Consider the following 27,992-nt stretch of genomic DNA (forward strand, 5'->3'; position numbering starts at 1 on the left):
CAGCATGCCATGATGTGATTAGGGTCTGGCACAGTGGCATAACCAAGCCCATAGTACTGTACATACCGGTGTAGAAGAAGCCCGCCCGGGCCAGCTGCTCAGGGGTCACCTCTGCATACTGGGGCCATGAGCGGAAGGTCGACAGCCTCTCCCGCTCCTCCACCAGGTCGGGGTACACCGCCTGCCAGCTCTCCTCTTCTTCCTCCCCAGGTAACCGGTGCAGTTGCCCCAGGATCTGCCCGTCCACAGAGTCTCTGCCCTCCAACCGGGGCACGTTGCCCACGTCTCTGCCCATCACGAAGGGACACGAGGGGAAGAACTTGTGGTGCTCGGCCAGGGGCTCATCCCCGGGCTCCCAGCAGCGCAGCACCCCGCCGCAGCAGAAGCACTGCACCCGGTCCCCGGGCCCCAGGTAGAAGAAGCCTGCCCTGGCCAGGTCGCGGGGGCACAGGCTGCTGAGTCCGGGCCACTCGCCGAACGTCCGTAGCCGGCTCGCCTCGCAGCGCATGCCGGGCTTCACCAGGGCGGCGGGCGGGGGCCGGAGGGTGGCCGGTGCCCAGGAGCCCAGGAGCTGGGTGATCATCTCGTCCGGTGCCGACATCTCCGCTCTGCTCCTGCCCAGAGCTCTGTGCCCGACCAGCGGGCTGGAGTCCCAGTGCCAGCGGTTCATGGCAACACGTGCTGTTCTGGAAGAGAGAGTGTGACCCGAGTCAGCATCACCACCCGGCCAGGTAGGGGCCGCTCACCCGCACCCAGGACAACAGAGTGACAGCAGGCCGGTAGCTGCATTCCATATTCCCATCATTCACATTGTATTGGGAAAGGGCAGGGGGCTGACAGGTCAGCATTACAATATACAGCTACATAGTGCAATATAGTCAGCTGACAGCACCAGCACACACAGGAGGTATGCAGTCATTAGGTCGACAGTGTCTAGGTTGACACAAAAAAAAAAAAAAAAAAAAAAAAACAACGCACCACACTACATTAGGTAGACACTGAAGAGGTCAACATGAGTTTTTATGAGGAATATATCAGTGGCGTGGGGTGAGGCACAACCTTTCCTGTCATACTAACGTATATGCTGGAGTTTTAGTATACAAGTATGTCAAAAATACAAAGAATACATATAAAAAAAAAAAAAAAAAAATTCTTATTCTAATAATTTTTAGAGTCAAAACTGTGAAGTAAAAGGTCTATGGCAGGTGAGGCAGTGCCTCACCTGGCTACCTTTTCTGCACATTTCTTATTAAAACTCAGCAAATCTCCAGCAGTGTATACTGCTGCACATGTGTATAATGCCAGTATGTACCACAGGGCTCAGAAATTGGGTTCAAATCTGGCTCTGCTACTTGCCAGAGACTCCTCAGCCATTTACCTCACCACAGGTCCCTGGAATATATACACACACACACTACCATCCCAGTGGGCATAAAGAGAATATATTAGTGTGCCAATAGCTGCAAGGCACCATGCCCAAAGCATGGCGAATTGAGCGAGCCATGTTAGTGGATGCAGTACACTTATACATTGTCCATGATGACTTACACACTTACATTTGCAAAACTCATGTCAAACTTTTACTGTTTTGACCAATAGGGATTGACCTTTTTGAATATTGACCAGCCACCCATACCCCACAAAGGAGTATACAACAGCAGAGGCTTTGCAATAGCTCTGGAATTGGCAGCAGAGTAAGTGCCCGGGGTACAGGTAGCAGCATATTCCCTCACATGTAAGTAGTGATGCCAGTGTGGTTCTCAGAAGAGGGTATCTGCTTATATTTCCTAAAGGCTTTTTTGTGTTAACACTAGCAGACTCAATGACCGCAGTATCTTACCAGACGAAATAAGGCACAAGGTGGTGGTCCTGAGAGCACAGGCAGGAGCTGAAAAGACAAGAAAATGGCCCAGTCCGTAAATAAAAGGAGGTACAACTTTACATACACAGATTAAAAAAAGAAAATAAGAAGCCTATAGACTTCTATAGGGTATCACCATCCATAGGTGGCAATACCCTGGCCGGTGAAGATGCAGCGACCGGATCTTCATAAATTTGAAAAAGTATTTTTCGTACTCACTACAGGAGAGGGGAAGTGGCTACAGTTAAGTTGCAAGGACATTTATAGAGGAGAACACAGTGACATAACTCTCAAAGCTGAAAGTAGATAAAGCAAAGTGGCCAGATACAGCCAGGGACACTGAGGGACCATTTACCATAGTATCGCATATGCAATACGATCTGGGCAGGATCTACGCCCATGATTGCATTGCAATATGCTATCCTATCAGCAAGATGTATGTCCCTGCAGATGCATGCAACAAGCAACTTGCTATGCATACCACCATCTAGTAATGCCATATGCATTAAGTTTCTGGCAGAGCCATCCATACCACAAAAGGATGATTGTTCTACACCTAGAGTTTCAGAGTCCTACCTGTGCATGCTCAGAGTGACATGCACCACGGAGGATGCTGGGAGGGGCAGTGCAATAGCTTACAGGCTTCTAAGGGCAATGCCAATCTGGAATGTTTTGCGGTGGGCAAAATCATCTTCAGACTTGCTGCATATGGAGACAATCCTCTAAAAATATATATCCATATACATAACATTTTTTTGTTTATTTATTATAATTCCCCTTTAGTTTTAGGGCAGTTCCCGATGTATCTTGCCCCAAGGGTTTTAAAAGTACAGGAGGGAAACATTAGAACACAGGGAACTGCCCTGAAACTAAAGGGGAATTATAATAAATAAACAAAAACATGTCCAGAAAGGGTAGTGTGGTAGAGGCTAAAGCTGTGTACACACGGGGCCGATAGGGGCTGAAATCACTGGAAATATTGTTGCAGGCGACCATATTGCCAGTGATGGGAGTGTGCCCCAGCGATAAATCGCCGGGTGCGCGCTCCCATTTTCAGCCCCGTTCTAATCGCTGGTCACAGGAGCTTGCTCCTGCGACCAGCTGATTACCTCTGCAGCACCGCTGGCAGAGGTTCCCTTTCATCAGCGACCATCTCTGGTCGCTGATGAAAAGGAGAAACTGAGCAATATATGGCTCAGCCAGCAACTGAGCCATATATTGCTAGCAATATATCTCCCCCGTGTGTACGGGGCTTTAGACAGTGGTGCAGTTTAAAACATGCTTGGGATAAGCATATGGATATTCTTGGCAAGAACAAAGGATGAAAAAAAAAAAAGAGAGAATTATGCCTGAAGGATAAAAAGAGGAAGCAGACTTCATCAAATTCTATGCAACTTTAATTCGGTTTTGAGACTATCACTTCTGTGCAGGAAGGTTCATGAGCCTAATTCAGCAAGAATTGCTAATCAGCTACTGCAATTTGGCTGAACAGCCACATGGCTGCAATTTGCAACAATATTCCTGATAGCAATGCAGTTGCAGTTTGATTGACAGGAAGCTGGCATTTCTTGTCAGAAAACTGCAGCTTTTGGGGATTTGCAAAGACATGTTGATGTTACAGAAATTACGAATGGCTAGTAATTAGCAATACATTTCCATGGGGCGTTTTTTGTCTGGGCAGTGGTTTAATAATTGCAGTCAACTGCAATTTAGAGGATTAGCAATCCATGGGTTAAGGCCCCCATCCTCTATTCAGACCTATCTGATGCTACAAATCTTCAGATTTCCATTGAACTCTCCCAGGAATCTGATCTGACCCTGGGCTAAATTTTCACTTCAGATATATCTGATCATATCTATCAGATCGCATCAAATTGATCGGATGCACACTTGCTACATCAGATGTATCTGATGCAATATTTCAATATAATAGACTGGGCTGCTATGGTGGATATATGAAGCAGGGGCCACTGTAAAATGGTTATGGTGGCCATACACGGCTTTGACTTATCGGAACAGTGTATGGGCATCTGATCCCCTTGAGCTGCTTAATACCTTCCCGGGCGGCAGGATTGTATGCGATACATCACATGCGGGCCTTGGGAGGGTGGCCAGGTTGGATTATCTTTTATTTAAAGGAACCAGCACCGGGCTCCAGGTCCGTTACTGGTTACGAAAATACGGGGGACACCAGCACCGAGCTCCACTAGTCAAGGGGGGTGGGAGTAACATCACAGCCTGGAGACACGTTTATATACTGATCCCTAGGGGCCACATTACCCCCCTGCTGGGACTTTTAGTTCCTCAGCCAAAGATATAGGAATCGGGTGAAATCGTGCCCAAATCACATAGTGTATGGTGGCCTTTAAGCAGGGACGAGCATAAGATCGGAGGGAGCGCTGATTTGGCCTGTTTGCATCAGATTGGCCTCAAAGCAATCTGAAGAAAACAGGCCAAAATCATACAAGCAGATGGGGGCCTAGGCCTCTAGCTGTACTTCACCTCAGATTTGATGATTAAGACATACAGTGATCTGGCTGTGATACAATAGAGAGGGGGGGGGATATAATTATTGCCGTTAACAGGTATTAAATGGTAAAGACAGTGATAAATTGTGTTCCCAGCAGACAGATAAAGGTTTGTGTACCCAACTTAAAGCTACCCATACACCAAGATATTTTAAACATGGCAGTTCGACCATTTGTTGAATAACTTTTCATGTGGGAATGAGGAAAGATAACCCATCATGCAGAATTTGGCACATTGTTCATCTTGACTACACACTGAACAGTGTGCGAATGTGTTAATTTTCCGCTGATTGTTTATACAATTGTGTGGGGGCATCTCTTTTGGCCAGGAGTATTCTAGATTTTAAAGAAAGTGATTGGGGGGGGGGGGGGGGGGGGGGGCAGATTGGATCATTCATGAAATCTTACCATGTGTGGGCTACAGTGACTTCAGTATGTCCAAGGTGCCCAGAGGCAAGATAAATATCAGTGCCCCCCAAATAGCTCAATCAATAAGGGGTCTGTCTCCAGTAAGACAAGTCCTGGGTTCTAATACTTCCAAATATGATGTTAGGAGAGGGATTCAGCCACAGGAGCTATAGACAGCTTTCAATTAACTGATTCAAACTGGCAGGGGAGGAGAGGTGCCCGGAGGCAGATGACACCATTGCCTCACAGACTTATGCCTCTGGGGGGCTACTTATGAGTTACACATGTACTGTGTCCCTGCCCCATGTCTTAAACCCCCAGAAGTTACAAGCAAAGAGGTCCCGAGTGACAGCATACATCATCTAAATGGACATGTAAAGAACCCAGACTTTAAACAAATGGATTCTCTGAGATTTGAATCTCGCGCTATCTGCAGCCTGGGATTCGGTTGGTAACGTATGAATCACCTTTCATACACAATTAACGTACAGTAGAAAAAGAAAATACCAACTTTAATCCTGGGCGCTGACTGTAGCAGTCCCCACAATTTTTCCCCTCATTCAAGGTATTAACCGGAAATAAAGACAGAGAAAAAGGGACATACAATAGTGTAATACTGTTTTTTCAAAATGCAACAGGTTATATGGTGCTTTTTTAGATATTCAGACTCGTACCCTCTTGAGTGGTCTGCTGTAATAGGCAGACAATTGCGCTCATATGGGGGCGGTAACGTCACCGAGTCGTCATCCAATGCATCCAGATAAAATCACGTGTACATGCAAAAGAAAGTTTAAAAGCCGGTATAGTGTAATACCGCTTTCTTTATTCGACACATACAGATAAAAACAATGGTGTAAATCATCAGCCTCTCACCGAATAGAATGGTCTACAAGATATTGCAGACAAACAGGCACAGATAGAATTTCCCAGGCGTCCCCGGAGCCCTCTATTCGATCCAGTAAAAGTCCAGTGATTGTCCACCTCTCCACGGCCAACGCGTTTCTGAACCTCAGTGGTTCCTTTATCAAGGCATGTGGAGGTACATAACCTAATCCTATATTTATACCCCTAATCGGTAAGGCCTATTTCCAGACATGGGTCATCTGCCATCTAAATCCCCCTATGTTATAAACACATACATTGCTGAAATCCATTTCAGATTATACAGACAGCTCCCGCCGTCATTAGCTGCACTTGCGGCGTTTGCCGTTCTCCTTGTACTTCCGCATTTCATCTCTCGGCGGAAGCGGAAGTGACGTCTGCGTTTCATCTCGGGACGCTCACTTCCTCTCTTTGCGTTCCACGGTGCAAGTTGTTTGGGCTCCCGTGGTCATAGTTTTAGTGTTCCGCCTCATTAGTGCATACTCTCCGTCCGTCCGCCATTTTGTTTGATATTAAAGATACAGAAGCAGAATAGAAACGGATTAACACTTTAAAACTTTATAGCAGCGTTAAAAAATTAATAGCAGCATTAAAAATAGCGGTATAAACAATAAGGCCTTATCTAATAGCAGCATAATAATGTTAAAAATGATGATACATTAAAAAGTGGTATAAAAACATATAGAAAATTATATAAAAACATTAAATAAACCACTTGAGCTCAAAGTCTTTGTTAAGACCCCCCGGAATTAATGTCTGATAATTAAAAATCATAGTCATTTCATTTTTGGCCAATATAGCGGCAATATTACCTCCTCTACAATTGCCAGTGACTTTTTTAAGGATATAAAAATTTTTAATAAAATCGGGGTTACACTGATGCTCATTTTTAAAATGCATAGATAAGGCATGATTCTCTAAGCCTTTACGGACATTTCTGATGTGTTCGCTTATACGTATTTTAAAAGGTCTACTGGTCCTTCCTATATAAAATTTATTGCATGTACATTCGATTGCATAAATAACATTAAAAGAATGACAAGTTAAAAATTCCTTGATGACGTGTTTCTTTTCATTAATAGAAACCTCTATTGCTTTTTGTCCAATATTATTCTTTACAGTCTTACATCCCATACACGTACCACATCTATAGAAACCTATAGATGTTATTGTTGATTTCTTGGGTGACGTGGGGCACATACTTTTGACTAGCTTATTTTTCAAGTTAGGAGCCCGTCGAAATATACATACGGGTTTTTCAGGAATTTCGGCACCTATTATGGGGTCCTTCCTAAGAAGGCTCCAATGTTTTTGGATTATCTTCCTTATGTCCTGGTGATGTGAAGAGTAGTTAGTGGTGAAGGACCATTTAAACTTCTCATTATCATTGGTCCTTTTCTCTTTTGGTCTGAATAGAGATTCTCTATCCATACTCTGTATTTGGACCAATGATTCCTCCACTCTTTCAGTATTGTAACCACTCTGTAGGAACCGTTCCTTCATTTCTATGGCCTGTTCACAGAAGACATCTTGGTCGGTACAATTCCTTTTGAGGCGTTTAAATTGCCCCATTGGAATCGTATCCAGCCATCGGTCCTGGTGGCAGCTGTTTCTATTTATATAGGCCTGCGAATCGGTAGGCTTGATGTAGTTCTTTGTTTTGAGGATTCCATCTTCCACATAAATAACAATGTCAAGAAAGTTTACTTGGCTCGAACTTATATTATAGGTAAACTTAATACCTTTATCATTATCATTTAAGTATTTACAAAACAAATCCAGACTCTCCATATCTCCACTCCAGATAAAGAGGACGTCGTCTATATAACGCCGCCAGGACACCAGGCCTGCCCCGTATGGGTGGTGGGACCAGATGGTATCGGTCTCCCACTCACCCATAAAGATGTTAGCATAACTAGGGGCAAACCTGGTGCCCATGGCGGTGCCTCTCTTCTGGACAAAGAACTCCTCCTTGAATATAAAGTAATTGTTATAAAGGATGAGCTCAATCCCTTCCAGTAGGAAGTGTTGAAGTTTTGTATTTACCTCCGACCTGGAAAGTGACCGTTTGACAGCTGCTATACCCTGGTTGTGATTAATAATTGTATATAATGATGTTACGTCAGCAGTAACAAGGAACAGATTTTCTTTCCACTCAAAGGTTTTAATAAAATTCAAAACATCTGACGTATCCTTTAAATGTGATTGATTTTTCACAACCAGGGGTTGCAAATGCACATCGATAAACATCGAAAGATTAGAAGTTATTGAATCTACCCCGGAAATTATAGGTCTTCCGGGGGGATGTATAGGGTCTTTGTGGACCTTTGGTAGAACGTAGATTGTCGGTACTATTGGACAATCTACGTTCAAAAATTTGCTTTCATCATCGGTTATTGTCCCTAATTTGTTATATTTATTTGTTAATTCCTTTAGTAGGGTGACAATTTTCTGGGTGGGGTCTCCTCGCATTTTTTTATAAGTTGTGATGTCAGCGAGCTGTTTGTAAATTTCCTCCTCATAATCTTTTTTATTGAGGAGGACAAACCCCCCCCCCTTGTCTGTAGGTTTAATTACAAGGTTTTTATCGTCCATCAATGATTTAAGACCTTTTCTTTCTTTAAAGGTGATATTTTGTTCCACTTTTTTGGACCCTAATTTTCTAACATCGTCCATCACTAAAGTGTTGAAGGTGTCTAAAAAACAACCTTTAAGGTGAACTGGATTAAATGTTGATTTCTGTTTAAAGACTGGTGCACTGAAATCATAACTTTCATCTGGTTCTTTGTCATGAAAAAATTTTTTCAAAGTTAATTTTCTTAAAAACTTTTGGATATCGATAAAAGTATCGAACTGGTTTATAGGGATTGATGGACAAAATTTTAATCCCTTCTCCAACAGGGTTCTCTCTTCTTCTAAGAGCAAGTGATCGCTCAAATTAAAGATTTTGATGGTTCCTGTTCCCTCTCTTTTAGATGGGGACTCAGTAACCTCATTCATGGTCCTATTTTTTCTTTTTGATTTTTTGGATTTTCGTTTTGGGTTTTTATTCCTTTTACCTCCCCTAGATCCTCTTTTAGTTTTATTCAACGGATTGTGTTGGTGGGGGGTCGTCTCTCTAAAAAAGGACGTTTCGGGGTTCTCATAGGGGAGTGGTTCTCCTCCAAATTTGAGAATCTATTAAATACAGGTACATTAAAATCCCTTGCCCTATCGGAGTTTGTAGCTCTATCCCTGTAATTATTCCTCACGATTTGCTGATCCTTAGGCCTATCTCTCCAATTTTTTGTTTGCTCATCATTTCTTTTTCTATAATTCCTTGTATTACCATTATAATTTCTATTTGGGACATAGTTCCAATTAGAAAAATGTTCCTGATCTTCCTCATAGTGATATTGATAATCTCTATTGGGTCTATAATTATAGTTCTTCCGATTTGTTCCTTGTCTATTTTGTTGTCTAGTATATATTTTTCTAGATTTGGGTTTGGTTTTGGGTGTTTTAGACCCTATACCCTCAATATTGGGTTTAATCAGGTCATTTTCAGAACTTTTCGGATCTCCCAGATCTCTCTGTAGTTTTTTGAGTTTCCTATTTATGAGGGTATTTTCTAATTTCTCTATTTTTTCACAAATTTTTATTTCTTTTTCTTTGTATTCTTTTTGTTCACTAAAAGGGGATGAAAGTTTTTTGAGTTCCTTAATCTCTTCCTCAAGTGACCTAAGGTCATTTTGTCTCTCCTGTATAATCAGCTGCGTTAATTCACATGAACATTTTTGGAGAATTTCTTCCCATCTGGTTTTGAAATCCTCATTAGTAGAATTAAAGCTAGCTATTTTTGTGACCCTTAGACCTTTTGGAACAGTTTTCAAAGAGATATATTTTTCCAAAGTGGCGATTTCCCACCACAAGTTGGTCTCTTTAATTAATGTTTTTTCCAACTTGTTAAGGATACTCTCTAAACTTTCATCTGTGAGTACCACTTCTTTTAAGGGATCTTTAAACACATTTTGTTTTCTATTAGTTCTTTCCTCCCTTAATTTAAACATACTGGTTGCAGCAAAACTCACTTGTGGTGGGAAATCGCCACTTTGGAAAAATATATCTCTTTGAAAACTGTTCCAAAAGGTCTAAGGGTCACAAAAATAGCTAGCTTTAATTCTACTAATGAGGATTTCAAAACCAGATGGGAAGAAATTCTCCAAAAATGTTCATGTGAATTAACGCAGCTGATTATACAGGAGAGACAAAATGACCTTAGGTCACTTGAGGAAGAGATTAAGGAACTCAAAAAACTTTCATCCCCTTTTAGTGAACAAAAAGAATACAAAGAAAAAGAAATAAAAATTTGTGAAAAAATAGAGAAATTAGAAAATACCCTCATAAATAGGAAACTCAAAAAACTACAGAGAGATCTGGGAGATCCGAAAAGTTCTGAAAATGACCTGATTAAACCCAATATTGAGGGTATAGGGTCTAAAACACCCAAAACCAAACCCAAATCTAGAAAAATATATACTAGACAACAAAATAGACAAGGAACAAATCGGAAGAACTATAATTATAGACCCAATAGAGATTATCAATATCACTATGAGGAAGATCAGGAACATTTTTCTAATTGGAACTATGTCCCAAATAGAAATTATAATGGTAATACAAGGAATTATAGAAAAAGAAATGATGAGCAAACAAAAAATTGGAGAGATAGGCCTAAGGATCAGCAAATCGTGAGGAATAATTACAGGGATAGAGCTACAAACTCCGATAGGGCAAGGGATTTTAATGTACCTGTATTTAATAGATTCTCAAATTTGGAGGAGAACCACTCCCCTATGAGAACCCCGAAACGTCCTTTTTTAGAGAGACGACCCCCCACCAACACAATCCGTTGAATAAAACTAAAAGAGGATCTAGGGGAGGTAAAAGGAATAAAAACCCAAAACGAAAATCCAAAAAATCAAAAAGAAAAAATAGGACCATGAATGAGGTTACTGAGTCCCCATCTAAAAGAGAGGGAACAGGAACCATCAAAATCTTTAATTTGAGCGATCACTTGCTCTTAGAAGAAGAGAGAACCCTGTTGGAGAAGGGATTAAAATTTTGTCCATCAATCCCTATAAACCAGTTCGATACTTTTATCGATATCCAAAAGTTTTTAAGAAAATTAACTTTGAAAAAAATTTTTCATGACAAAGAACCAGATGAAAGTTATGATTTCAGTGCACCAGTCTTTAAACAGAAATCAACATTTAATCCAGTTCACCTTAAAGGTTGTTTTTTAGACACCTTCAACACTTTAGTGATGGACGATGTTAGAAAATTAGGGTCCAAAAAAGTGGAACAAAATATCACCTTTAAAGAAAGAAAAGGTCTTAAATCATTGATGGACGATAAAAACCTTGTAATTAAACCTACAGACAAGGGGGGGGGGATTGTCCTCCTCAATAAAAAAGATTATGAGGAGGAAATTTACAAACAGCTCGCTGACATCACAACTTATAAAAAAATGCGAGGAGACCCCACCCAGAAAATTGTCACCCTACTAAAGGAATTAACAAATAAATATAACAAATTAGGGACAATAACCGATGATGAAAGCAAATTTTTGAACGTAGATTGTCCAATAGTACCGACAATCTACGTTCTACCAAAGGTCCACAAAGACCCTATACATCCCCCCGGAAGACCTATAATTTCCGGGGTAGATTCAATAACTTCTAATCTTTCGATGTTTATCGATGTGCATTTGCAACCCCTGGTTGTGAAAAATCAATCACATTTAAAGGATACGTCAGATGTTTTGAATTTTATTAAAACCTTTGAGTGGAAAGAAAATCTGTTCCTTGTTACTGCTGACGTAACATCATTATATACAATTATTAATCACAACCAGGGTATAGCAGCTGTCAAACGGTCACTTTCCAGGTCGGAGGTAAATACAAAACTTCAACACTTCCTACTGGAAGGGATTGAGCTCATCCTTTATAACAATTACTTTATATTCAAGGAGGAGTTCTTTGTCCAGAAGAGAGGCACCGCCATGGGCACCAGGTTTGCCCCTAGTTATGCTAACATCTTTATGGGTGAGTGGGAGACCGATACCATCTGGTCCCACCACCCATACGGGGCAGGCCTGGTGTCCTGGCGGCGTTATATAGACGACGTCCTCTTTATCTGGAGTGGAGATATGGAGAGTCTGGATTTGTTTTGTAAATACTTAAATGATAATGATAAAGGTATTAAGTTTACCTATAATATAAGTTCGAGCCAAGTAAACTTTCTTGACATTGTTATTTATGTGGAAGATGGAATCCTCAAAACAAAGAACTACATCAAGCCTACCGATTCGCAGGCCTATATAAATAGAAACAGCTGCCACCAGGACCGATGGCTGGATACGATTCCAATGGGGCAATTTAAACGCCTCAAAAGGAATTGTACCGACCAAGATGTCTTCTGTGAACAGGCCATAGAAATGAAGGAACGGTTCCTACAGAGTGGTTACAATACTGAAAGAGTGGAGGAATCATTGGTCCAAATACAGAGTATGGATAGAGAATCTCTATTCAGACCAAAAGAGAAAAGGACCAATGATAATGAGAAGTTTAAATGGTCCTTCACCACTAACTACTCTTCACATCACCAGGACATAAGGAAGATAATCCAAAAACATTGGAGCCTTCTTAGGAAGGACCCCATAATAGGTGCCGAAATTCCTGAAAAACCCGTATGTATATTTCGACGGGCTCCTAACTTGAAAAATAAGCTAGTCAAAAGTATGTGCCCCACGTCACCCAAGAAATCAACAATAACATCTATAGGTTTCTATAGATGTGGTACGTGTATGGGATGTAAGACTGTAAAGAATAATATTGGACAAAAAGCAATAGAGGTTTCTATTAATGAAAAGAAACACGTCATCAAGGAATTTTTAACTTGTCATTCTTTTAATGTTATTTATGCAATCGAATGTACATGCAATAAATTTTATATAGGAAGGACCAGTAGACCTTTTAAAATACGTATAAGCGAACACATCAGAAATGTCCGTAAAGGCTTAGAGAATCATGCCTTATCTATGCATTTTAAAAATGAGCATCAGTGTAACCCCGATTTTATTAAAAAATTTTATATCCTTAAAAAAGTCACTGGCAATTGTAGAGGAGGTAATATTGCCGCTATATTGGCCAAAAATGAAATGACTATGATTTTTAATTATCAGACATTAATTCCGGGGGGTCTTAACAAAGACTTTGAGCTCAAGTGGTTTATTTAATGTTTTTATATAATTTTCTATATGTTTTTATACCACTTTTTAATGTATCATCATTTTTAACATTATTATGCTGCTATTAGATAAGGCCTTATTGTTTATACCGCTATTTTTAATGCTGCTATTAATTTTTTAACGCTGCTATAAAGTTTTAAAGTGTTAATCCGTTTCTATTCTGCTTCTGTATCTTTAATATCAAACAAAATGGCGGACGGACGGAGAGTATGCACTAATGAGGCGGAACACTAAAACTATGACCACGGGAGCCCAAACAACTTGCACCGTGGAACGCAAAGAGAGGAAGTGAGCGTCCTGAGATGAAACGCAGACGTCACTTCCGCTTCCGCCGAGAGATGAAATGCGGAAGTACAAGGAGAACGGCAAACGCCGCAAGTACACTAATGACGGCGGGAGCTGTCTGTATAATCTGAAATGGATTTCAGCAATGTATGTGTTTATAACATAGGGGGATTTAGATGGCAGATGACCCATGTCTGGAAATAGGCCTTACCGATTAGGGGTATAAATATAGGATTAGGTTATGTACCTCCACATGCCTTGATAAAGGAACCACTGAGGTTCAGAAACGCGTTGGCCGTGGAGAGGTGGACAATCACTGGACTTTTACTGGATCGAATAGAGGGCTCCGGGGACGCCTGGGAAATTCTATCTGTGCCTGTTTGTCTGCAATATCTTGTAGACCATTCTATTCGGTGAGAGGCTGATGATTTACACCATTGTTTTTATCTGTATGTGTCGAATAAAGAAAGCGGTATTACACTATACCGGCTTTTAAACTTTCTTTTGCATGTACACGTGATTTTATCTGGATGCATTGGATGACGACTCGGTGACGTTACCGCCCCCATATGAGCGCAATTGTCTGCCTATTACAGCAGACCACTCAAGAGGGTACGAGTCTGAATATCTAAAAAAGCACCATATAACCTGTTGCATTTTGAAAAAACAGTATTACACTATTGTATGTCCCTTTTTCTCTGTCTTTATTTCCGGTTAATACCTTGAATGAGGGGAAAAATTGTGGGGACTGCTACAGTCAGCGCCCAGGATTAAAGTTGGTATTTTCTTTTTCTAATGTAAAGAACCCACCCTGGCTAAAAATGCAGGAGGACCCACTCTCCAAGTGGGAACTGAACAGCATCCTACAGCAATGTAGACATTTAAGGCAAACATTAGCAGATTACTAAAATCCAATTAAATCAAAATGATAACTTTGCCAGTTTACCAGATAACACAAATCTGCCAGCTTTAGATACTACCACCCACACATTGGTATCAATACTCAGATTGCCCAAGTTTTTTTCAGCTTCTACAAATTCTGCCAACACTAGTGAAAAACCACTTAATATATACCGGACTACGCTGTTTAACCCCTTCCCGACATTTGACGTACATTTACGTCATGGCCGGGATGTACTTCCCGACACATGGCATAAATGTACGTCATGACTTTAAACTGTCACTGCGTCTCGAGACGCAGTGACAGAGGGACGATGTCTGCTGTCCCTGACAGCAGACATGTCCCTGCAAGCCCAGGGGGGGCTGCGATTCCGCCCCCCCGTCGGCGATCGCTGTGATTGGCTGTTCAGTGTGAACAGCCATTCACAGCGTTTTCCTGTGTTACCAGCGAATCAGACGCTCGGTAACACAGGTGTCAATCACCGCCGGGCGTCAGGGGGCATGAGGGGGTCATCGGTGACGATGACACCTCACCCCACCTGCCCCCAAGGCTGTGATTGGTCCGTGGGACCCGCGGACCAATCACAGCCAAGGCGCGACATTTAAACTAACGGTGACTGCGCTGCAGACGCCATTCCGGTCTGGAATAGCGTGCAGAGCGGTCACCGTGCCTATCTGCCGTGATACTGACCTGATCCTTGCAAATACCTTACCTGATCACTGCTTGTAGCGTGCTGGACGCTTCCTGGATCTGACTTCTTGGGACTTCCTGCTGCAGTGAGGGAGAGGGAGAGGGAGAGGGAGAGGGAGAGGGAGAGGGGGAGGGGGAGGGGGAGGGGGAGGGGGAGGGGGAGAGGGAGAGGGAGAGGGAGAGGGAGAGATTTTGTGTCTGCTACCCCCCCTTTTTGGGGGTGCAGGGTTTTTTTTATATATAAATAACTGTCAGTGCTGCTGCAGTGTCATAGAGTGATAGATAGTGATAGATAGAGAGAGATAGTGACAGAGAGTGTATATTTTGTGTCTGCTACCCCCCCTTTTTGGGGGTGCAGGTTTTTTTTTATATATATAACTGTCAGTGCTGCTGCTGCAGTGTCCTAGAGTGAGAGATAGTGAGAGATAGTGAGAGATAGTGAGAGAGAGTGTATATTTTGTGTCTGCTACCCCCCATTTTGTGCTGATCAGTATATCTGTGCTGATCAGCAACTTTTTGGGGGCGCAGGGTTTTTTTTTTTTTTATATATATACCTGTCAGTTGCACTGTCAGTTGCACCAAAGGTTGTGCACCTGCTGCCCCTCACTGGTAATCAGTGTTGCATCACTGATCACCTTTTTTTTTTTGAGGCTGCTGTGGGGTCTTTTTTTAATTTTTTTTTTTACACACACTGTGATTTTGTGGGTGTCCTGTGGCCACTGTGCGCTGATCAGTGACGTACATCACTGATCAGCTTTTTCGGCACAGGGTTGATCTATTTTTTTTTTTTTTGTGATCAAATTCCTGTTGCCTTGTTCAGTGACGGACGTTACTGACTAACATCTGTGCTCAATTTTTGGCGCAGGAGCTTTTTTTTTTTTTTAACCCCTTCAATTTTTTTTTTTTTTAATTGGGATCAAATTCCTGTATAAAGTATTTTTTTTTTTTCTGCACTACATACACACTACACACTACATACCCCCCGGGTTGAAATAAAGTTTGTACCCCCCCCTACACTATACACGTGTTGAAACATTTCACTACCAGTAACACAAAAATAAAAATGTCATCCCAAATGTCATCCCAAATGTCATCCCAGTCATCCAGAAGAATGTATTCAGTGGAGGAGGCATATGCCATGCTTGCCTCTGATTCTGACACAGCCAGTGATGCAAGCGGGGAATTTGAAGGCTTCGTCTTAAGCTCCTCTTCATCCTCTAGTGATGAGGGACCCCCTCAAAGACGCCCCCGTAGAGCAGCTGAGACCCCCCCCCCAATAATTGATCTCGTATGGACCCCACCACCAGACAATTTTGAGCCCCAGGTTCCTGAGTTTTTGGCCATGCCAGGAATCCAATTTGATTCCACAGGTCTCAGAGAAATTGACTTGCAAATTATTTTTCTCTGATTATTTTATAAATTTAATGGTGGACCAAACTAATTTATATGCCCAGCAGTTTATTGCTCAAAACCCCACGTCATCATTTGCTAGGTGGACCCCTGTAGATGCAGTAGAGATGATGACGTTTTGGGGTCTGGTGTTTCATATGGGCATAGTAAAAAAGCCAGAAATTAGGCAATATTGGAGTACAGATGTTCTGTACAGCACCCCATTTTACCGTATGGCCATGCCCCGGGCTCGATTTGAGACGATCCTTAAATTTTTGCATTACAACGATAATGCACAGTGCCCTCCCAGAGATGATCCCACCTTTGACCGGCTATTCAAAGTCAGGCCGGTCATTGATCATTTCAGTGCCAAATTTGCAGAGATGTACATCCCTGAAAAATTTATTTGTATTGACGAGTCCCTTATACACATTTTAAAGGAAGGGTTAAATTCCGCCAGTACCTTCCCAGTAAGAGGGCAAGGTATGGCATAAAAATGTATAAGCTGTGTGAAAGCACCTCAGGGTACACCCACAGGTTTAGGGTATATGAAGGGAAGGATTCAAGAATTGAACCGCCAGAATGCCCCCCCTCCCTCGTAGGTGTTAGTGGAAAAATTGTCTGGGATTTAGTGCACCCCTTCCTGGATAAAGGTTATCACCTCTATGTGGATAACTTTTACACTAGCATCCCCCTGTTTAAGGCCCTTGGTTCAAGAGGTACAGCAGCTTGCGGTACTGTGCGCAAGAACCAAAGAGGCCTCCCAAAAACGCACATTGCCCAAGTAATGAGAAGGGGTGAAAGCAGGGGAATATGCACCGAAAATATGTTGTTGGTCAAATATAAGGACAAGAGGGATGTCCTTATACTGACAACAATTCACGGAGACAGTACCACCTCCGTCCCTGTACGAGGTACCAGTACCCACACCTCCAAACCTAATTGTATCCTGGATTACAATAAGTACATGGGCGGAGTGGATCTTTCAGATCAGGTACTGAAGCCGTACAGTGCCCTGCGGAAAACAAAAATCTGGTACAAGAAGCTGGCCGTGTATATCATCCAGATGGCACTGTATAACGCTTACGTGCTATTCCGTTCTACCGGCCAGAGGGGGACATTTATGCACTTTCAAGAGGAAGTCATAAAGGGCCTAATATTTGGGAACCAGCAGGCAGAGGGCCCCAGTACTTCTAGTACTGGCCCCCGTATTGTACCAGGGCAGCATTTTCCTGATGAAATCCCCTCCACTGGAAAAAAGGGCAGGACACAAAAAAGGTGCAAAGTTTGCTATAAAAAGGGAATAAGAAAGCAAACTATTTTCCAGTGTGACACTTGCCCCGACAAACCCGGCCTATGTATAAAGGAGTGTTTTAAAATATACCACACATCTATGGATTATTAGGTTCATAATTTCACCGTGCTTCGGGGGTCTTGCTAATGCCACATAGCACCCACCATTCATTCCACCAGAATCTGAGCCGCAAAATCCAAAAATCACTCCTTCCCTTCTGAGTCCTGCCATGCACCCAACTGGTATTTTTTGGTCACATATGAGGCATTGCCATACTCGGGAGAAATTGGGGCACAGATTTTGGGGTGCTTTTTCTCCTTCATACCTTATGAAAATGAAAAATTTTGAGCCAGAACTGCATTTTTGTGTAAAAAAATGTAATTTTTCATTTTCACTGCCCAGTTGTATCAAAATTGGTGAAACCCCTGGGGGTTTGAAATGTAAACTATACCCCTAGATGAATTCCCTGAGGGGTGTAGTTTGCAAAATGGGGTCACTTGTGGGGGGGTTCCACTGTATTGGTGCTTGGGGGGTCTTGCTAATGCGACATAGCACCCACCAACATTCCACCAGAATTTGTGCTGCAAAATCCAAATATCACTCCTTCCCTTCTGAGTCCTGCCACTTTTTGGTCACACATGTGGCATTGCCGTACTCGGGAGAAATTGGGGCACAGATTTTGGGGTGCTTTTTCTCCTTCATACCTTCTGAAAATAAAAAATTTTGAGCCAGAACTGCATTTTTGTGTAAAAAAAATTAATTTTTCATTTTCACTGCCCAGTTGTACCACAATTGGTGAAACCCCTGGGGGTTTGAAATGTACACTATACCCCTAGATGAATTCCCTGAGGGGTGTAGTTTGCAAAATGGGGTCACTTGTGGGGGGTTCCTAACTTTTAGCATCTTATGGTGCCTAGAAACCTACATGGTGCCTAAAAAATAATCTCATAAAAAGGAGGCTCCAAAATCAAGTAGGTGCTCCTTCTATTATGAAGCCTGTGGTTTGGTCAACGTGCACACTAGGGCCACATATAGGATATTTATGAAAACAAAAGAATTGGGGGAATCAATTTTTAGTCACATTTCTCTAGTAAAATGTACTGTGTTCCTTAGAAAAATGTATTAAAATTGCAAATCTGCAAAAAAAATGAAATTTTGAAATTTCACCTACACTTTGTTTTAATTCCTGTGAAACACCTAAAGGGTTAACAAACTTCCAAAATGCTGTTTTGAATACTGTGAGGGGTGCAGTTTTTGAAATGGTATCATTTATGGGGGTGTCTCACATACAAGTCCCTCAAAGTCACATCAGAACTGAACTGGTCCCTAAAAAAATCAGTGTTTGAAATTTTCTTGAAAATTTGAGAATTTGCTATTCATATTGTAAGCCTCCTAGTGTCCAAAAAAATTAAGGAAGTTGAAATAATGATGGAAACATAAAGTAGACATATGGTCTATGTTAGTTATTAACTATTTTGAGTGGTATGATTATTTGTCTCACAAGCAGAAAATTTAACATTTTGCAAATTGCTAAATTTTCCATTTTTTTCCGACATTTTGGTATTTTTCACAAAAAAACACAGACTGTATCGACCCAAATTTACCACTAATTTGAAGTACAATGTGTCACGAAAAAACAATCTCAAAATCACTGGGATAAGTAAAAGCAAAAAAAGTTATCCCCACTTAAGTGATACATGTCAGATTTGAAAAAAAGGGCTCTGTCAGGAACGCAAAAACTGGCTCTGTCAGGAAGGGGTTAAGGTAGACTAAAGCAAAAGGTTGACATTGAAAAGGTCTTTTGTTTAGACCAACTTAGTTCATGCTTTAACATCCAAGTGGACATAGAGCAAGAATAGAATAGTGGCCAGAGCATGGCGAGTGCCGTGAGTCATAACAGACACAAAAAAACCTTGTGTCAACCTTTTCAGTGTGAAGCATGTCTATGTCCACCTGTCAATGTTGACTGAGTATGTCGATCATTTAAAGAGGTCGACCATTAATGGACAACTTCAAGTCAATCATTTATACCATAACCATATATTAACCCTTTAAGTGCCAACATTGCTGTGAGCGATCCTCAAAACTTCCGCTAAGAATGCCAGCATCGCTCACACCGACTGTTCTTTTAGTATAAATAAATACAAATACTGCCAGGTCAATTCAAGTTTAGCTGAATATTTCACCCAAAAAGAATGTTGGCACTCAAAGGGTTTCATAAAAAGGTTTGCTTGGTAGTTCTCACCTATTTTGACAAATTCCCTTGGCACTCAGCGGGTTAGGATCTACAAAGCTTCAAATCCCAAATAACCATAGATGAAGCTTCAACTAATTCAGAGATACGCTATAAGACAACGATGCAAACAAGAGTTCATATTAAGAGACCTGTACCAAATCTAAAAGCAACCAAGTTCTAGATTTGGACCAGACCTGACAGAGGAAGGAGTCTAACTGCTGCTGCGCACAATGTATGTACACCATTAGAAAACAGACCAATAAGAAGGCAAAGAATACTTTTTGAAGTTTGAGGGCACTAACTTAATTGTCCAAATGGTTTCTTGTGATTGTCAGTCTCCTCTCTCAGTTCTAGGCCATGCTGATGAAACAGGGTTGTGTAGTCCTAGAATGCAGTTCCCAGACCAGTATCTGCAGCAACTACTAAATAATCCCCACACCCAGGGCTATTTTTGTGCAGGCTCCAGCAGGAACTGTGGCCCTTATTCTAGTTCACTCTTTGTAACAAAATATTTCTTAGATGGACAAAACCATGTGCACTGCAGGTGAGGCAGGTGTAAAACCCCACCCAAATCTAATTATCTCTGTACAAGTAACACCTGCCTCACCTGCAGAGCACATGGTTTTGTCCATCAAAAAAATATTTTGTCAGAAAGAGTGAACTAGAATAAGGGCCACAGTTCCTGCTGGAGCCTGCACAAAAATAGCCCTGCCCACACCTAGAGACAAATCTTTCCAACCAGCTAGTTGAACCAAATGGGTCTATTCACTAAACTTGACAGAAGCAATCAACTCCTGTTACATGCTGTATTTGAGAAGGGTCAGGATCTGGTTGTCTGGTACTTTATCTCTCACCAAGTCTTAGCAGAGAGCACAAAGTCTGGTAATCTATGGGAGCAAATAGTCCATTTGCTCCCAATTACAAGAAACAGTCAGAATAGATCATTTATCACATTAACTTAAAATTTAACAAACGTGTCTGAACAACCTGGAATTTGAGAGCAATCAGCCAATTTTCATTCCAACCAGCCACATACTGTAGTCTTTAGGTAACAGATTTAGTCACCCAAAGGCTGGCATTCTGGCTCTCCATAGCCCTCTCTTAACACAGGCTGCTCCTGTCAATATGGGAGCAAGGGGTAGATGTATCAAACATTGGAAGGATGAAGTGGAGAGATAGGAGTACTAACCAACCAGCTAGTGACAGAATGCGGAATTTGAAAGTAACATTTATTATCTGGTTGATAGTATTTTATTTCTCAAAAATAGTCCACGAAGTGGAGTGAGTACTAACCAGTCAACTCCTGCCATTTTACGGTCTGTGTGAAAAATAACAGAAGCAGATTGGTTGGCATTTCCTCTTAGCCATGTCTGACAATTCTTTCCAGAAGCAGCAATGACCATGCAGGACATATCTCCCAACATGACCCATTCCAGGTGGGACACTATGCTCTGTTCCTGGACTTCATTCTTAACATATGCCTGCCATCACATGTTTCAAACAGGTTAATGGATCAGAAAAAAGAGGTTTCAGCACAGATACTGGTAATCATACGATAGAAGGGAAGTCCAGGAGTAGAACATTCTTTCTCTAGTGGAGAGGGTCATCTTGGGGAGGTATGCAAGACCAACTTTACTTGTGCCAACCAAGCAGGGACAGATTGGGAATAATGGCCCTGGAAACATTTCTAGAGGTGCCTCATGTGGGCAGCACCAATATAGGCAGGATTAATCCATCACTATACCTGGGTATACACTGCTCAGATTAGTGGCCCCAGACATTTAAGCTGAGGTGACAAACCTCCACATGTCAAATAAAACCAACAATGAGAATGGCCACAAACCCCAAAACAATCAAGCAGGCAAACAATGACTATAATTCCCCGAGTTATCCCCACCCCTCCTCCAGTCAAGAAAAAGGTTACACCCCCAGATAGCACCCACTCCTGCCCCTTTAACAGAGGTCACAATGGATAGATTGGCACCAGACATTTGCAATGTTGGGTACTCTGCTCTATAAGTAGACAAAGGTTGCTTGTGTGGGAGACAGAAGGGGGACAGTGCCAAAACTCTGGACAGGTGGCCGCAAAGGGGATTCAGACAGTTGTGAATATTCCCTGTAAGATCTATTGCCAATCTGCCCCTGCAACCAAGTATTATATTTCCAGACAAAGGCATGGCCACTACCAATAAGAACAGGGGACAGAAGCTTTATGCAGAAGGTCACCCACACGTAAAAATTTAGGCCCATCATTTACTTACATTATATTAGGCAAAATGATCCTTTAAGCTTTGCTACCTAAATAGAATAAACACAAGACAGGATATTAAAAGTATGGCACAGTCAGGTCTCAACCATCAAAGTTTCTCCATCCCCTCACATGCACACCTCACAACACCATATCTTCTAATAACAAAGAAGCAGGGCAGCTGAATCCTTTTATAGCACTGCTCAACCAGGTGTAGAAAATCAACTTATTTGGTTAACCCCTAAACTGCAGGGAAGACAAATAACAGAAAGTCCAAGTGAATTTACACATTTTTCCAAGGATCAGTGTAAAGGCCCCCATACACTGGTGTGATTTGGCCTTTTTTTCATGAGATTGGGATGCATTGCTGCTACGGGTCTCATGAAAACTGGCGGTGGTTTTTGGTTCGATGGAGATGCCAGGTGTGCTCCCGTGCCCTCGCATCTCAATAGCAGATCTCACTGGCTGTCCTTAATATTTCTTGCAGCCTGTAGCCCCTGCTAGGATCTCATGTGTTACATTGTATGCAAAAGGACCACATACAATGTATCATATGCGATCCTGTCCCCGGGAAGGTGCCGCCCACATTGCATGCAACCAATTGATGAGATACCTCTCACCAGTGTATGGGTACCTTTACTGTGTATAGCAGGCATTCCCAACCACGTTCCTCAAGGCACACCAACAGTGCAGGTTTTAGTGATATCCAGGCTTCAGCACAGATGGTTTAATCAGAATCCCTCAGATACTAATTAAGTCACCTGTGCTCAAGCCTGGATATCTACAAAACCTGCACTGTTGGTGTGCCTTGAGGACTGTGGCTGGGAAAGCCTGGTGTATAGCAAAGGTTCCTAAGTGCAGCCCTCAATGCGTCCCAACAGTCCATGTTTTAAGTATATCCATGAATCAGCACAGATGGTTAAACCAAATTGACTGAGGTACCAATTAGTCACCTATTGCCAAACATCGATATATTTAAACCTTGGAAAAATATTCTGGGTACACACCTAAAGATTTATCTGTCCAATCTATCTGGTGAGAACTAAAATCTGGTAATGTATGGGACCATATGACATATCGAACATTTGCTCCCAAATACTGGAAAACAGCTGTCAGTCAGACATATTGGTTAATACCATTTGATTTAACAAATGTATTATTTTAGTCCATTTTCCAGCATTTGGGAGCGAATGGTTGATTGTCATTTACTCCCTTATGTTACCAGATTTTTGTTCCCACCAGACAGATTGGACAGATAAATCTTGAGGTGCCTTGCAGTGTATAGTGAAAATGTGGTTGGAATGAGATGAATGAGATCAGATGTAGGACAAAGGATGTTTTTCTGATTCACTCGGAAAGGCACAATCACTCTCTAATATACAAAACCATGTGCACTGCAGGTGGCGCTGATGTAACATGTGCAGAGAGAGAGATTTGCGTGTTTTTTTGTTTCTGTGCAGGGTAAATACTGGCTGCTTTATTTTTACAGTGCAATATAGATATCAGTTTGATGTACACCCCCCACCCAAATCTAACTCTCTCTGCACATGTTACATCAGCCCCACCTGTAGTGCATATGGTTTTGTCCATTAGAGAGTGATTGTGCCTTTGCGAGGGAATAACCCCCTAAACTTGGCAGCATGTGTAAGCTACCTAACATATTATTTCCTGAGAAATCATTTGACAAGAAAGGGAAGTCAGAAACAGTTTTAATGATTTCATGTGTCTTTAACCTCTTCATGAATTTGAAGGGGGTATACTAAATCAGACTATCGGCCTGATTCAGACCCGATTGCTAGACTGCGCATACTCACAGCCTAGTGAACAGGTCAGTGTTACCCACCAAACGCCCGCTTCCCCTTACTAGCACTCATCGGGATGTGTACGAGAACACATCCCCTCACATGCGACCGAAGGGGGGGAGAAAGCATTTAATGGTCACCGACCACTGAATGCTTTTTCTCCCCTTCGGAAAACAAGGTCAGTCTGAACTGACTTTTATTTCCAACACAGATGGCTGAAAAGGGGAACGTCTTGGCGAGTGTGAAACTTGCCAAAGCCATTCGCTCCCGACAGGGCCGGTGCCACCACTAGGCAGCTTTAGGCATTTGCCTGGGGGTGCCAGCCACTGGAGGGTGGCACTTGGGAGCAGACCCCCCCCCCCCCCGTGGAGCCAGGTGAGCGGCGCCCGCACCAAACCCCCTCCGATCCATGGACCGAGTCAGCGGCAGCCGCACCCCCCCATCCCCTCCCGTCGTAGAGCATGGGAGCTGGTCTCAAGTCTCAAATGTCTTCACACCATTTGCCGGCCGCAACTTTCCCCCCTGGTGGGGGAATCGGACTGCATCCATCGAATGATTTTTCCCCGCCTGGGAATGGATTATTATGTAGATCATCCATTTGCAGCTGTGCGGGGGGGTCATGGCGTGCGAGGGGGGTGGGCGGCACTGCGGAGGGCGGCGTCTGATGGACTTGCAAGGCTGCGAATTTTGCAGCCTTGCGAGGCAATCAGAATAAGGCCCTAAGTCAATATCACACAGCAAAAAGCATGTAGGTATTTTTGAACGGGAAACGGTTATCTGTCAGACCACACTTAGGTCGACAGTCATTAGGTCGACCCCGGAAGGTCGACTGGTCCCAAGGTCGACAGGGTTAAATGTCGACATGACTTAAGGTCGACATTGGCCAATGTCGACATGGGTTTAGGTCGACATGAGTTTTTCACTGTTTTTTGAGCCGACATGTGCCGACAGGCAGTATTTCATGCCCTACCATCCACTAGGGCGTGGTGGGAGAGTAAAATAGTGTGCCGAGCATAGCGAGGCACCGTGCCTGAAGCATAGGGAACGAAGCGAGGGGCTGCGGTTCAACTCCAACTGTGTCCATTTCGACTGTGTCGACATTCGGGTAAAAAAAACAGTGAAAACTCATGTCGACCTAAACCCCTGTCGACTTTGACCCATGTCGACCTTGACCCATGTCGACCTTTAACCCTGTTGACCTTGGGGCCAGTCGACCTTCCGGGGTCGACCTAATGACTGTAGACCTAAGTCTGGTCTGACAGATGTACCAATTCCCACTGGTGCTATATGGATGTGCTTTCTCAGGGCACAATAATACTGGTGTCCGGCCACCTACTCCAATGTAACTCGAGTGGGCGATCAGTCAGACACCGGTGACTATTACTCCCGCATGTGGACAGACACTTACTTCAAAGTTCTGTATCGCATGCATGTAGAGGTTTCTTTCAAGCCGGGCTTCACTGCACACATGTACTTAAGAATGCTGACACTAACTTTCTAATTCAGTCACGCGTTCACGTAACAGGTTCTTTTTCCACCACAGGATTCTTCTGTTCAAGAAAGCTGTTTTATTCACACACATGGTAAAACATCACAAAAGGGCTGTATATAAACGGGAAAGGGAACAAAGTAGGCAGACAGGAAAGCGAGACCCCAGGTCAGTGCAGATGGTCCGGCGGTTAGACGCTGCAGACGTTACCGCTTGAAGCACAATCTCTGGCGCTGGTCTTCCCTCCTCTTTGCATGCAGACTATCTTAGTGAAAGGACAGGGGTGGCAATCAACGCATTTCGGAACAGATGTTCCTTTCTCAAGATCTGCCATACCATAGTTTCTCCTGGGCTCTTTTTTACAGGGAAATCCCTCCATCACATGACTCATTTCTAGCCAATCGGGGGGAACCTGTAGCCTGGCTTTATTTCATTCACAGTGATACCAATTAAAATAACAATGTAACAAACACAGGTAATCTCCATTGGGATATACAAAACAATACAAATATATCAAATATAGATAAAACATATATATAAATAAATACATCTACGATATATTTTAAAACTCATATTAATATATAAAGCCAGGCATGAGATAAAAGAGAGAGATAAAACACATAGGGGTTTATTTTGCTTGGTACGGTGGGACCGTATACGGGCGGATCGTTTTTTCCACAATGCGCATGTGCGGCGATCTCACACCGCTCACGGACGGGTCTCTCCGTGCAAAAAAACATGTCCGCAAGAGTACGGTCATTGTGGGCGGCATGTGGGCGTTTTTATGGGAGCGGCCGGAATAATGAGGAAAACTGGGCGTAAACATGGGCGTACACGGGGGTGTGCACACAAAATGTACGGTGCCACAACCACCCCGATCGGCGAACGCACCGTGCATTTTAAACCAAAAACAGGCGGATGCCAAAGATAGCTCCAGACCACCCCTAGAGATACCATATGAGAGTGGACGCCCGGGTCTGCTAATTAAAGCTGATTACTACACCTGAATGTAATAAGCAATGCTGCTGCCTATTAAGTGAAAACCATGATTTCACTACCTACAAGCCACACACAGCCTTCAAACACATTGGAAGCATATCTTTGAACACTTCTCTACATGTAAAAGTTGGTTTAATTGTAGGTAACATTCATTCTAGACCTGCTTATATATGTCAAGGTAGTTATTTTATAACCATCTACACCCATTCAGAAAGTGTTTTGTTATACTTTAAAAAGCAGGGCACTCAATTCACAGTGTCAACTTTTTCACTGTAACACAAACATAACAGTTTTTTATATGGAAAAAGACACATAAACCACATCTAAGAGCAACAAGGATGTTTTTGGACTCAATTTCTACTTGCACTGTGATGTACGCTCAGATATACAGAAGGTATTGGTGTCATACATGGTGGCGTATGCTCTGATGTACGCCTGGTATCAGTGGCTAAGAGGGAGATCCATCCGTACACGGTGGCGTACGCTCTGATGTACGCCAGGTATCGGTGGCTAAGAGGGAGATCCGTCCATACACGGTGGCGTACGCTCAAGTGTACGCCACTCCCCATTGTCAGTGTTTGTGACCGTCCGTGTGCGGCTGTTCTGTGGGCGGACTTTCGCTCACCGCGAGCGTACGGGAAACGTACGGTGAAACGGACCGTACGTACGTTTCACCGACCTAACCAGAATAAGGCCCATAATTAGCAAGATAAAAGCAAAACCTATAAAAAGCATTTATATTCAAAATCAATATTTAAACCTCTTGGTGATAACGTCTTAAGATCAAAAATTGTCCTCATTTCTAATTTGGCGAGGTCGCTCTCCGCATTGTGTTTCCTCCAGTTCTTGTTACATAATTTAATACTACAAAATGATTTAAGCTGATTGATATTGCAAGAGTGCTTTTCCTTAAAGTGCATGGAAATACTATGTAATTCATATCCTTTTTTCACATTCATACGGCCAGTCCGGCCCACATACTGGTATCCGCAGTTACACTCTAACAAATACACCACATTTACATATCCGCAAGTGATAAAATCCTTAATAGCATACGATGTATTGGTAACATTGGACCTATACTCCGAGGTTTTATTAGCAGTAACACATAATTTACACATAGTGCACTGGCCACAAAGGTAAAAGCCTTTAGATGTAATTCTTGATGGTCTTTTGTCGACCGGAATGGCACTTCTCACCATTAGACTTTTTAAGTTATCAGCCCTCCTGTATACAAACCTGGGTTTGGGACCCAGATGAGTACTCAGGCCGGGATCCTTAATCAGAATCCCCTAATGTTTATTGATAATCTTTTCTATCATATGGTGTTGAGATGAAAACTTGGTAATAAACAGTATTTCATTATTATCCTGTTTAGATAATTGTTTCTTATCCAAAATTTCCATTCTGTCAGGAATACTATACATTCCGAAACGCGTTGATTGCCGCCCCTGTCCTTTCACTAAGACAGTCTGCATGCAAAGAGAACGGAAGACTAGCGCCAGAGATTGTGCTTCAAGCGGTAACGTCTGCAGCGTCTAACCACCGGACCATCTGCACTGACCTGGGGTCTCACTTTCCTGTTTGCCTACTTTGTGCCGTTTCCCATGTATATACAGCCCTTTTGTGATGTTTTACCGTGTGTGTGTGAATAAAACAGCTTTCTTGAACGGAAGAATCCTGTGGTGG

The 27,992-nt window shown here is 42.6% G+C and overlaps 1 protein-coding gene and 1 long non-coding RNA gene across 5 annotated transcripts in view; one reads left to right on the plus strand and one right to left on the minus strand.

Moving 5' to 3' along the window:
- BIRC7 (baculoviral IAP repeat containing 7) overlaps positions 1-22,172 on the minus strand; it is a 33,388-nt gene extending 11,216 nt beyond the window's left edge. For 2 of the 3 annotated variants that reach the window (XM_083146774.1, XM_083146772.1), the window contains exons 1-3: positions 22,027-22,164; positions 1,841-1,888; positions 67-686 (exon numbers count right to left, since the gene is read on the minus strand). In XM_083146774.1, coding sequence (XP_083002900.1) covers positions 67-670 — 604 coding nt within the window. In that variant the 5' untranslated portion in view covers positions 671-686; positions 1,841-1,888; positions 22,027-22,164. Of the gene's footprint in view, positions 1-66; positions 687-1,840; positions 1,889-22,026 lie in introns of all 3 variants that reach the window. The other variant, XM_083146773.1, reaches the window with a different exon arrangement.
- On the plus strand, positions 72-27,927 carry LOC146007959 (uncharacterized). 2 transcript variants are annotated; one of them, XR_014444432.1, is made up of 4 exons: positions 72-731; positions 1,600-1,735; positions 1,815-1,930; positions 27,718-27,927. It is a non-coding gene; the product is annotated as an uncharacterized LOC146007959 (long non-coding RNA). The 2 variants fall into 2 exon arrangements; XR_014444433.1 differs by having other exon boundaries at positions 1,818-1,930.
- The last annotated feature ends 65 nt before the right edge of the window (positions 27,928-27,992 follow it).

The sequence above is a fragment of the Crinia signifera genome, chromosome 6 (genome assembly GCF_055691185.1).
Source record: "Crinia signifera chromosome 6, ASM5569118v1, whole genome shotgun sequence".
Classification (NCBI taxonomy): Eukaryota; Metazoa; Chordata; class Amphibia; order Anura; family Myobatrachidae; genus Crinia; species Crinia signifera.